The 12,431-nt window shown below is 42.6% G+C and overlaps 1 protein-coding gene across 1 annotated transcript; it reads left to right on the top strand.

Moving 5' to 3' along the window:
* Positions 1-4,076: 4,076 nt before the first annotated feature.
* On the top strand, positions 4,077-11,655 carry LOC124122346 (UDP-glucuronosyltransferase 1-2-like). The gene is made up of 2 exons (XM_046485382.2): positions 4,077-4,203; positions 9,902-11,655. Exon 2 carries the CDS (start codon positions 9,928-9,930, stop codon positions 11,440-11,442), a length of 1,515 nt encoding a protein of 504 aa, XP_046341338.2. The 5' UTR covers positions 4,077-4,203; positions 9,902-9,927; the 3' UTR covers positions 11,443-11,655.
* Positions 11,656-12,431: the final 776 nt, after the last annotated feature.

The following is a 12,431-nucleotide window of genomic DNA, read 5'->3' as shown; positions in this document are numbered from 1 at the left end:
ATCGGCGAAAACTAAACTGGAAAAAGTGCCATGGGACTGTAGCTCACCTGGATAATAGTCAACACAAACAAGCGCTTAACAATTTGCCGTCAGCATTAATATTCAAATATGTTCTGCTAATATTGAGAATAAATGTACTGACAAATATGTGACAATAATCCAATTTCAACAATATTTTTAATCTAGTAAAGGTAATATTGTATGCCATTGCAATACAGAACAGTATAGATTCACGCTTCATAAAATGTCAACTTTAATGCTGTATATGCCTTTATTTCTTTTGCCATACATTTTTTATTAAAATACACTTACAGTTGTGATGCCTTTCATTAAACATAACCCCATGGTGGTGATATTGAATTATCTGCCGTATCTTAGACAACAATACAGAGAGTAGAACATCATAAGCAGTTATGGAACCAGCCTTTTCTCTTATCCTGTTTGTTTATTTGTTTAACGCCACACTCAGCAATATTCCAGCTATATGACGGCGGTCTGTAAAAACTTAGTCAACAACTTAACGATTGAGATTACTTAGATCAATAATGGGTCATGCCCTCACGATTGGTCAAATTACGTTTATGTGTGTGGCATGGTACGAATCAATCTCCCAATGACAATTTAAGGGATTCTTGTTCACTCCTTTTGCAGCGTCTGGCCCTGTTCAACTAACGTAGTGGGTTGCCTTTGACATCGGCGTACACTGACCTCCTGATCATGTCCCAGACGTGATGTGGGAAAGGTCAGGACTGATGGCAGGCCATTGCATAATGGTGATTTTCTGCTGCAGGAAGTCAGTTACGATATGTTCACGATTAGTACGAGCGATATCGTCTTGGAAAACAAAATTTTGTCGGCGTTTCAGTGTAAGCTTTTCTATGTTTGTTTTCAGAGGTTTTAGGCAATGTTCAAGGTTCTCCTCCTATTTCTTAGATTTCCTCTTCAGTTTCCCTTCTTAAAAAATGTGCAGCTGAAAACCTGTGATAGTCGAAATATCCGATCATATCGTTCTTGGCCCTTTTGGGCCATTGTAGGTTTACACATATGCTCGAAACGGACGTTGAATCTAACAACTCTGTGGATCTCATGAATATCGACGTTAGCCAGTTCATCTGATGTATTTGTATAATCTTTTGTTTGTTTGTTTGTTTGTTTGTTGTTTAACGCCGCACTCCGCAACATTCCAGCTATATGACGACGGTCTGTAAATAATTGAGTCTGGAGCAGACAATCCAGTGATTGACATTATGAGCATCGATCGACGCAATTAGGATACGATGACATGCATCGACCAAATGAGCGATACTGACCACCCGATCCCCTTAGTCGCCTCTTACGACAAGCATAGTCGCCTTGGGTTGCTGAAGAACTGTTCAGCAACCCAAGGACCTGTTCTTTAGACCAGGAAGTATAGAAAATGCGCATAGTGATGAAATTACACTTTGAAAAACATATTTGTTTTTAACTTTTCCTATCTCACACTATGCATTCTTCTTTATTCTTTCGACTCTGAGTGGAAACGTGTCTGCAATGAAGGTTTCCAGCTTCTTAAGTTCATGCCTCATATCGCCACGGCCACCTCCCAGATCTGGGTCATGCGCGCTGTGCATGCTGGTTGACCTACTTGCCCTGAACACGTGTCTATCCCAGTCAACGCATTCTCTTTCAAATCGCCACGCACTGGTGACGTATTGTTATTAAAGGAATCCCTTTTGGGTTTTTTTCCTTGCGAGTGATCTTCATATCTTTGTTGTCTTCTTGACTGCATCTTCACTTATATCCCTATTTTGGGATAGTTATTCTTTATAATGGACGAACAGTCCACACGGCGACCAGTCTGCACTTTGTGCCGACGTGTTTTCGTTCCGTCTGACCGTGTCAGATCGTCTCTCTAAGACTGCAGAAAATCAAATCCACGAAAACCAAGAAAACACCGGTCAAGAAAACCAGATCGGCCCGATCGCCCACACCGGCGGGTCAGGATACTAGGAATCCCTCTGGTCCCTAAATTTCATAAGATGATGAGGGAGTATCTGACTCTGACTAAGTTTTGTTCGAGATGATATGGACTTTTTAAGTTACCTATCGGAACCAATGAATGCTGTTCTAGTGACCTTTGACGTGAAACGTTTATATTGCTAATATACACCATGCTCAAGGCCTTGAAGCGATGCAATATTGGTGAAATAATGATGCAGATGATATTGACTGCAATTTCACACAAACCTTCATCAGAGACCATATAATAGACCCTCTATTATATGGTCTCTGCCTTCATCATGGAATCTTTGAAATGTGTATTGGAGAACAATACCGTTACGTACTATTTCATCAACAAGTATTATCAGCAAATAAACGGAACAGCCATGGGAACAAAATTAGCACCCACATACGCTTCTCTGGTAATGGGATACATAGAAGAAATGTTATATGCCAAAGAAGAACAGCTGATGGATGTAAATACAGCTAAACATATTCGTGAAACATGGAGAAGATATCTGGACGACTGTTTTATTATTTGGTTCTCAACAGTAGAAGAGATAGACAACAGACAACCGAAGATTAGAAGAATTAAAGACATATCTCCAACTACAAGGATACCCATGTGGAGTGCTTGAAGACGCTGTAAATAAAACAATAAAAAATCCACGAGAAACATTGATGAAAACAATAGAAACAGATACAGACACGGACATTCTTCCATCTGTTTTGTTTGTACAATCCTAGAAACTGTTACATTATGCCCCTTCTAACAGCCAATCTTCCAATTTTACAGAAAAGTAAAGCCATGAAAAAAGGTTTATCTAAGCCTAAACTTATACGCAGCATTAGAAAGCCTACAAATCTCAAACAAATTCTTTGTCCGTCCAAATACTCACAAAATACAAATTCTGTCAGTGTAACAAAATGTCACACACCTCGATGTGGAACTTGCCCAATAATAATTGGAGACTGCAAATTTCAATTTTTGCGAAGATTACTGTCTATTTACTGTCTAAAACAACATGAACTTTCGCAGTAAAGATGTTATATATGTTTTAACATGTGCGGGATGTGGTGAGCATTATATTGGAGAAACTGGTATGCAACTAAAAAACCGAATCACTGTACAAAGACAGCAATTTCGAGATCCAAATGTACTTTGTATAAATGTAAGCAAACACATTGATGAATGCGGGAGTGGCCATTTGTTTAACAATGACGAACATTTACGAAAGGAAAAGGAACAGATGCTCATTAGGCTTTTGAAACTTTAACTTTATTCAAAATTATAATTTTCAAAACTTCCCCATGTAGCTCAATGTGTATTTACGCCTCCCACTAATACCACTATGACGTCATAGGCCTTATGACGTCAAAAAATAACAATGGCTGTCACCTTGGACTACGTTTTACTTCTCCCTCTATTGTCACTGTATTACTTGATAGGTATTATGACGCCATAAATACTATTGTTCTGCTCTCCCTATGACTACAACGAAGAGCCCTTGAGCAGTGAAAGATCTTGTGTGCATAAAGGAGTTTTGACAAGCTCGAATAAGCTGTACAGTTAATGTATAGTATAGTTAATGCTAATAAACTTGAAGAAATCACTTGTTTTATATAAAACCAACAGCATTCTATGTTCATTTTATTATTCAAATCCCGTGGAGATTCCAAAATAACATTTGTATAAATGTATATCATGTCCAATTTGTATTGTTGCATTTTAGGATTGACTGTGTATTTTTTTTCGGTTCATCCTGTGTGTTATCCTGGTGTCGATTCAATGAAATATAACACCGTCTAGCCATTCAATCTCAAACTCGCCATCTTTAAACGTATTTGACCTTCTTGCATGAATCATCTCAAAGGTTATTCGTTGGCACTTTTCTCTGTAACTAAAAATACTATTTTCTGAAATGAATTATGTATATGTTAATGGTTGTTGTTATGTGAACATTTCATCTTGAATCACCAACCAAGGTCCGACCAAATTCCAATTAGAAACAGAAAACATCTAATAATCGGTGGAACAACTTTTGAGAAGAACCCTAAGTGGTGTCCACGTGACGTGTGTGGCAATCTCACGTTCGGCTGCTTCCGTCAAGCCTGGAAAGACTGGTATGACTGGGATTATATCAGCGCCCTCTGTCGACAGATTGACTGTATGGGATATTCCAAAGCTTCACGATAGGTTCGGGACGCTTCCCTAGTAGAAAGGTAGGGAAACAGATGCTTGTCGTTCGTTGTTTGTCGGGTTTCAGCGATGTTTCCCGACGGAGATGTTATCCGTTGTCAATTACTTTAGCTTGTTCCGTACTGCAAACCTGAGGTTAACTGGTTCCACTGTCCGGGTGCGCAGCGAGCTCAGCGCTTTAAGCTCACAAACAGCTGCCCGATGTCTGGCCTCAGACCACAATTAATTTCCTTCTTTGCTATCTACAGTGACATGACAGCCCACCATAATTATTATCAGTCGTAGGCTGTTCTCCTGTTGCATGCTGACCAACCTGCCACTTGTCACTTAAAACGCAAACTTACGTCCAGCATCCACCACCTTGCTTTCGCAGTAACCACTGTCAACAATGCTCACCGGAAGTTTCGAGCCGAAACACACACAGCGGCCTTCAACTTGGGGTCAAATCATGGGAAGCTGGAATCAATACCTTCACAGATTGGGGCTAACACAAAATTGACAGCAAACTACAATGTCTTATCTTTCATTTAAGCTATCACAAGTCACTCCAAAAAAATTGCCACAGGCTGAACAGCCCATTTCAACTGGGTACTATATTCTCCTATTTTCCTTCCGGTTCATGGTAAAACTTAGGGGGGATAACTGTGGTCTGAGGCCAAAACTAAGGGGGGGTAACTGTGGTCTGAGGCCAAAACTTAGGGGGGATAACTGTGGTCTGAGGCCGTCTGCTCGTTAGGATAGACAGGAGCCTCGCGGGTGTAGAGTCGTGCACTGGCGTACATAGAAGTCTCAGCTGGATTAGGTCCGGTTGGACTTCCTATTATCCTTGAAACGTATTACAGTTTATTGTGCTGGAATAATTCTTCAAAGGGAAGCCGAACAACAAGCCCTGGGTATCAAAAGAGCTCAAGTCGGTCCTCAGCGAAAAGTCCTCAGTTGTTTGTTTGTTTGTTGTTTAACGCCGCACTCAGCAATAGTCCAGCTATATGACGGCGGTCTGTAAATAATCGAGTCTGGACCTGACAATCCTGTGATTGACATCATGAGCATCGATCTACGCAACTGGGATACGATCACATGCATCAACTAAGTCAGTGAGCCTGACCACCCGATTCCGTGAGTCGCCTCTGACGACAAGCATAGTCGCCTTTTACGGCAAGCATGAGTGCACTGTACAGGCGACAGGACGAACGTTTAACCCATTCAAAAGGACATCATGTGTGTAACTAGGTAATGCGAATCACTTTACAAACACAAAGTTGAAAAACAATAATCTACGTTCTGCCTGGAATGGCATTAAGGCTATCATTTGGACCAACAAAAAAAACACCGGTCCTTCGCCAGTGAGTTGAATTCTTTTTATGCTCGTTTGATACTGATAATTTTTCCTCCAAAGTGAATTTCAGTCCCTCCAGCAGGAGATAACTTAGCCATAACTAATGACGATATTTAATTCTTAAATGTCTTAGCGCACTAAACATACTCAATGTATATGGCCCTGATAATGGCCTCTACATGGTATAGTATTAAAAGAGTGTTGTGAGCAGTTTGTGCGGCATATTTCAAAAACCCTTTCAAGCTTCATGAGATTCCAAACACATTCCTCTATTTTGGAAACGTTCTAACATTGTACCTGTTCCCAAAAAGCAAAACCCAACTGTCCTCAATGACTAGCACCCACTGTCTTTAACTCCAATAGCTATGCCACGCCAGAAACCTATGACTGTGGGTTCGAATCCCGGTTCGCCACGATTATGTTTCTAGGTTTGTCAGCACCATACCCGTGCTCATGGGGTTTCACTGAAGTGGTAAACGTCTTAGACCTGCATCATTTCGGGCTTTCCTCCCACATGAAGCTGACACGCCGTGATATAACTGGAATACTGTTAAAAGCGGCGTTAAACACAACTCACTCACTCACTCACTCACTCACTCAAAAGCTATGAAATGCCTTGAACACATTATCAAGAGATTGTTATATTTCGAAGTTCAACATTTTCTGGACCCTTTGCAGTTTGCATATAGACCCAACAGAGGTGTCGATGATGCAACACAGACTCTCCTGCATAAAATCTATAGCCATCTGGATAACGGTAAATCTTATTTAAAAATGTTGTTCGTCGATTTTTCATTCGCTTTCAATACCAGATAGCCTCACTTACGTATGCAAAAGCTTATCAACATGGGTGTTAACTAAAATATTGTCAAATTGGTCGAATCTTTTATTGTAAACAGGCCACCGTTTGTCACCGTTAATGGCACCCACTCATCTCTTATTCTCACTTCTTGACGACTGCCTCAACAATAGCGACTATCCAGACTATCTCAAAGATCTTATATCCCTGTACTCTCCAGAGCGTGCTCTCCGATCCTCTGGTGGAACTCTACTGTATCAGCCTCTGTCTACTTCTGCTATGTCTGACGGTGCCTTCTCCTTTTGCAGTCCACAGTTATGGAACTCTTTGCCTTTGAATCTGAGAAACTCTGCTTCTAAGGAAACGTTTAAGTCTCTCCTCAAAACCCACTTCTTCACTTCAGCTTTTCAATAGATCTCCTGATTGTTGGCATATGTACATAGACATTACTTTTTAACTTTGTCACAGCGCCAGTGAGCAACTGTCGATGGATATTATCAATTATTATTATTATTATTATTACTTCTACAGGGGCCCCTCAGGGTTGTGTTAACTCGCCCATTTTATTCATTTTGTACCCAAATGACCGTATAGCAGTTTTGGTAATTGATTTGTGATGCTCTTATTTATTTGTATGTGTGTTTATCAGTGAACTGATCTCATCTCACCAGTTGCGCCCCCTTGATCTGCCCTCACGGGTGCTCATCACAGTTTGAAAGGGTCAGGATCACGTACGGTCTAGTAAAAGGCGACTAACGGGATCAGGTGGTCAGGCTCGCTGACTTGGTTGAGACATATCATCGATCCCAATTGCGTGGATCGATGCACAGGATATTAATCACTGGATTGTCTGGTCCAGACTCGATTATTTACAGACCGCCGTCATATAGCTGGAATATTGCTGAGTGCGGCGTAAAACAACAAACCAACCAAGAACCAACGTATGGTCTAATATATAAAAACCTGGAGGTTAATGCGTTGGCCGGTCAAATTGAAGACCTGAGTTCAATTGCCAGCATGGCTACAATATATGAAAACCATTCATATACTAGCCACATAAAGAAACTGTGCACGGAGAAAATATATTCTGGATTGAAATACAACACAGCAAGAACAAAATGATGCAGACGTTGTAGCAGCTGAATGATCGGACCATAAGAAAATGTCATCGGGACCTGAACAACATCTGTTACGATGACGTCAGAAGATCAAAATGGAGTAGGGGGTCAAACGACAAAGTCACAAAGTCAATAACGGGTATGACCACCCTGTGCGTGAATCACAGCAGTGCATCGGCGACGCATGGAGTCCACCAAATGGGCATGGAAGGTCTGGGGAATGGCCTGCCATATCCTCCTCAAATCCTGTGCCAAGTCACGGACGTTATCTGGAGGATGTGGAAGACGACGCAGACGGCGCTCCATTTCATCCCACATATGCTCTATTGGGGAGAGATCTTGCAGGCCATGGCAGTAACATGACATTGTTATGGTGAAGGAAATCCATTGCGACCCTAGCCGTGTGAGGACGAGCGTTGTCCTGTTGAAATGTCAATCCCGGGCCATGACGTTGCAGGAAAGGAATGACCACAGGCCTCAGAATCTGATCTCTGTAGCAAACACCGGTGAGATTGCCCTGAACAACCACCAAAGGGGTTCGGTGCCGTGCTGTTATCCCAACCCAAATCATCACAGAGACACCTCCAAAACGATTCCTCTCCACAATACAGTTGCGTGCATAACGTTCTCCCAAACGCCGGTAGACACGTTGGCGCCCGTCACTGTGGGAAATGTTGAACCTCGATTCATCTGTAAAGACAACATTTCTCCACCATATTCGAGGTTTGCGAACATGATTTCGACACCATCTTAGACGGTTGACTCGATGACGGTGTGTCAGGATGGGACGTATGGCAGGGCGTCGTGGTCGAATCCCGTACTGACGTAAACGATTCCTGACAGTGTTGGGATGGATACGGCGCAGTCCAGGAATTGTCTGGGACGTCGTTACTGCCGTTTGGAACCTGTGTCGGAGATGTGTCACTCGAATCCATCTGTCCTGTCTTGGCGTCGTTACTCGGGGACGTCCTGAACGTGGGTGGTCGGCAACGTCATTCGTGTTCTGATAACGCCTCACCAATGCCGATATCGTGTTACGATGGCATTGGAAATGTGTTGCCACCTGTTGTTGCCTCATTCCCGCTCGGATCATTCCAATGGCTTCATGACGCTGTGCAGCTGTCAATCTTGGCATGATTTGCTTGTGATATGCTTGTGTCTGCGCCTGAGAAGTTTTGAATTTTTGAATGACCACAGATCATGCTTTCCAAAGTGACAGCGAATTTTGAGTTGCACATGCTGTGTACAGCTGCACAGGATACACGTGCAGTAACACATTGCACGTCCATAGGCCCCCATCAATGACGTCATATCGCATGGCACGTGCATGAGCGTTTGAATGTCTCCAATAATTGCTGTGTTCAAACCTATATTTCATATATGGACGGTGTGCCCTTATATCTATATTTTCTCCGTGCACAGTTTCTTTATGTGGCAAGTATAGTTAGAATATGGCTAAGAGTGAAAAAAAACCAAAATCCTCTCTCCAAATAAGCTACTTCGATTGCTATGTAAACTGCTATGTATCCATACACTGACAAACACCTAGATCCCCAGTAAATGTTGCTGCGACAGGTACAAGACCTTCAGGCCTATCCTATCCTTTCTCAAAACAAATCTCTTCTCTTCAGTCATCATTTGGCGTGCCACTTAAGGCCCGACTTAATTTTGTTAAACTATTTCATGACAATATTTGACAAATTAAGCTGGCTTCAGGTTTTGCGAAACCGAAAAATGCCGAATGGACGGAAGAAAATGTGTTGTGTGAAGGATAAATTTCCGGGTCATTCTTGCAGCGTATTGTATGTAACGAAGTAGTTACTGATAAAATCGTCTGTCTCTAAAGAATATCCCATCTCCCCGAGGCAAGGGAGTAAACTGACGTTTAAAGTCCAGTTTTTTAGGAAGTTAGCTGACTTTTAAAGTCAGTTAACTCTCTTGCCTCGGGAAGATGCAAACATCCTAACCCCAAGAAAGGCCACTCTGCCCGGTAGATAGCGGAAGCACCTGTTCATGCAGACATCTGATGCAGTAAATTATTGAGTACATGACGCAAAGAGTCCCATGTTCAACATTGAGACGAGAGAAAGGATTCTTAACACCATTTCGATCCCAAGTATGGAACGCATTTTCATAACGTTGAACTGTTTCTACGTCTCGTCAAATCACATCTGTTTAAATCCTCCTTGTTTGTAGGGCTTTCTTCTGGTGACGATTAGTGCTATTTTCGTCAACCAAAATGAAGGGATGTTACACTCTGATCCTAAACAACCAACACGATGACGTCTGGTATCTTCAGAATTGTGGGGTAGCTTAGTGGTTAAAGCATTCGTTCGTGACGCCAAAGGTCCGGGTTCAATTCCCAGCAGGTTACAGTGTGTGAAGCCCATGTCTGGTGACCCTCGCTGCATCATTCCCGACTCGCTCACTCTAACATATTTATATATTTCAGCCAACTTTCTTTGTAGATTACAGGCGGCATCAATTATCCAGGATGGGAGGAGATACCGGAAGCTTGGCCCTGCTGTTGCTGATGTGTCTGCCTGGGTTCCAGGCCGCTAGGATTCTCTTCTTGTACATGCCAACATACAGTCACATCCGGGGATCTCTGAACGTGGCCACTGAGCTAGCTTCGCGTGGTCACGTGGTATGGAATGCTCTATCAACTAAACTGGCCAATCATAAGGGCATGCAAGCGACGGGTGTCAACATCCTCAAATACGATGCTGTTGAGGACTTAAACTTAGACAATTTTGTCGACAGTATAGTAGCCGATTGTTTGAAAGAAACTTGTACTTTGCACCTTGATGTCATGAAGAAAGTATGTGACCAAATACTGAGGGACAAGGAATTATTTAAGAGAATCACAGATTTGAATTTTGATTTGATTATACTTGATGTTGTTCCCGTCGCGAGAATGCTCACCGTCATTGCTCATAGACTGGACATACCCTTCATATTCATGGGGGCAGCATTCGAGCCTCAAGTCAGCCGGACCCCTTTCATTCCATCTGCGTCTCCGTTCATCATTTTCCCGAGGACGCCGAAAATGGACTTTGGGACACGTGTAGCAAATGTCATCACGACTTTGATGTACGTGTTTGTATATGATCCGTTCTGTAGCTTGAGGCCAGTAGCGACATACGCCCCAGAGAAGCCGTACATCTCAATGGAATCTCTGACAGCTAAGGCCTGGCTTTGGCTCATCGACATTGAGCCTCTCCTTCACTACCCAGTAGCCACCCTGCCCAACGTGAAGCTGATTGGATCACTGTCAGCGACTGAACCAAAGTCACCCCCTGATGAATACAAGAAGTTTATGGACGAGTCAAAAGAGGGCGTGGTTATTGTTTCTTTCGGAAGTAATGTGAAGTCGCTTCCAGATGTAATATCCAAAAGGTTACTTGAGGCATTTTCTCGAACGAACTACAGATTCATATTCAAGACTGACAAAAAAGTCAAAGTGACACGTAATGTAATTTTAACCGACTGGATGCCACAATCGGATTTATTCGCCCACCCGAATACTAAATTGTTTATCACACATTGTGGGGCTAGTAGTCAGAACGAGGCTTTCTTGAAGGGAGTTCCGATGATTGGCTTTCCCATATTTGGGGATCAACCGTATAATTCAGTGAAGCTCGTGTATCATGGTTTTGGTGTAAACATGGATTTAAGAACGTTTACTGTTGATGACTTGGTATCCAACATCAATGAGGTCATACAGAATTCTTCCTACTCACAGAAAATCAAGAAAGCTGCAGAAATCACGAAGCTCCGGAAAAGAAGTCCCAAAGATGAAGCTGTTTACTGGATAGAACACGTGCTCAAATATGGCGGCGCACATCTGAGGTCATATTGTCAAGACATGCCGTTGTATCAGTATTTGTGTCTGGACGTCATCGGGCTTGTCCTGTTCATCCTCCACGTGTGTATATTCCTGATATGGAAGTCGTGCTGCTATTGCTGTAGGAAAGCCAGTAATCAATCAAAACAAAAACTGGAATAAGTACAATTTGTTAATCCAAATTCTGGGGTCCGGGCCTTGATATTGCTGGACTTATTCTAAAACGCGGCATAAAACGCAAGTCACTCCCTCCCCATGAAAACGTGGTGTAGATATGGTAATTGTCAGTGTGAATGTTCCTGTTTGGCTGCATATCTCTGTCTGTCCTGTTGCCAGCATCATTGTGTCATTTGTAGACACAATGTTTGTTTCACCGACAAAGATACCTCTAGTTTTTCTAAAATAAAGATTTTAAGTATAAATGATTTATCGTTTTATCAGATATGCTGTTGTGTGTTGCCGTACCCTTTGGGCTCGGGCGTTGATGTTTCCAGTCACTGGTTTGGCTGGCCCGGACTCCATTTTGTACAGGCGAACGTGACATGCCTGTAATATTTCGGACAGCGAGGTTTGGCAATATTCCCCAATTCCCCGAATTGTGACGTTTATGTATTGTGTACAAGGTGGGTTTATGTTAAATCGGGGCTCGAATCCTAGATTCACCCAGGTACATGGTCTGTATGCACCGTCAGTGTGGGTTTCCCCATAGTGCTACACGTCTTTGACCAGTGCCACCCATGCCAGCCTCCCACATCAAGCTGACACACGGCGATTTAGGTGAAATTCTGTTCAAGGTTTAACCCTGAACCACTCCTGTCTTGTAAGTATAAGGGGCGGTCGGGTAGCCTAGTGGTTAAGGCGTTCGCTCGTCACGCCGGGTTTGATTCCCGACATGGGTACAATGTGTGAAGCCCATTTATTGTGTCCCCCGCCGTGATATTGCTGGAATATTGCTAAAAGCGGCGTAAAACCATACTCACTCACTGTAAAGTATAAAGTTAAAACAACTCCTTATGTTGTAGAAGTTACACATAACTTAACCATACCTGTTATCACTGCCTGGCAACCTCAGATGAAACTCGATATAGACTGAGTAATCATCATTTCCCAATGGAAACTGGTCGATGGTGCAGTGAAAGTGGAGAAAATAG

This window comes from Haliotis rufescens, unplaced genomic scaffold (genome assembly GCF_023055435.1).
Source record: "Haliotis rufescens isolate VD_foot unplaced genomic scaffold, xgHalRufe1.0.p SCAF_16, whole genome shotgun sequence".
Classification (NCBI taxonomy): domain Eukaryota; kingdom Metazoa; phylum Mollusca; class Gastropoda; order Lepetellida; family Haliotidae; genus Haliotis; species Haliotis rufescens.
Note: the sequence above shows the minus strand (reverse complement) of the source record. Positions and strands in the feature narration are given on the sequence as shown.

Bases quoted from the DNA above. Each gene is read 5' to 3' on its own strand.
- LOC124122346 (XM_046485382.2), top strand. From the start codon at position 9,928: ATGGGAGGAGATACCGGAAGCTTGGCCCTGCTGTTGCTGATGTGTCTG.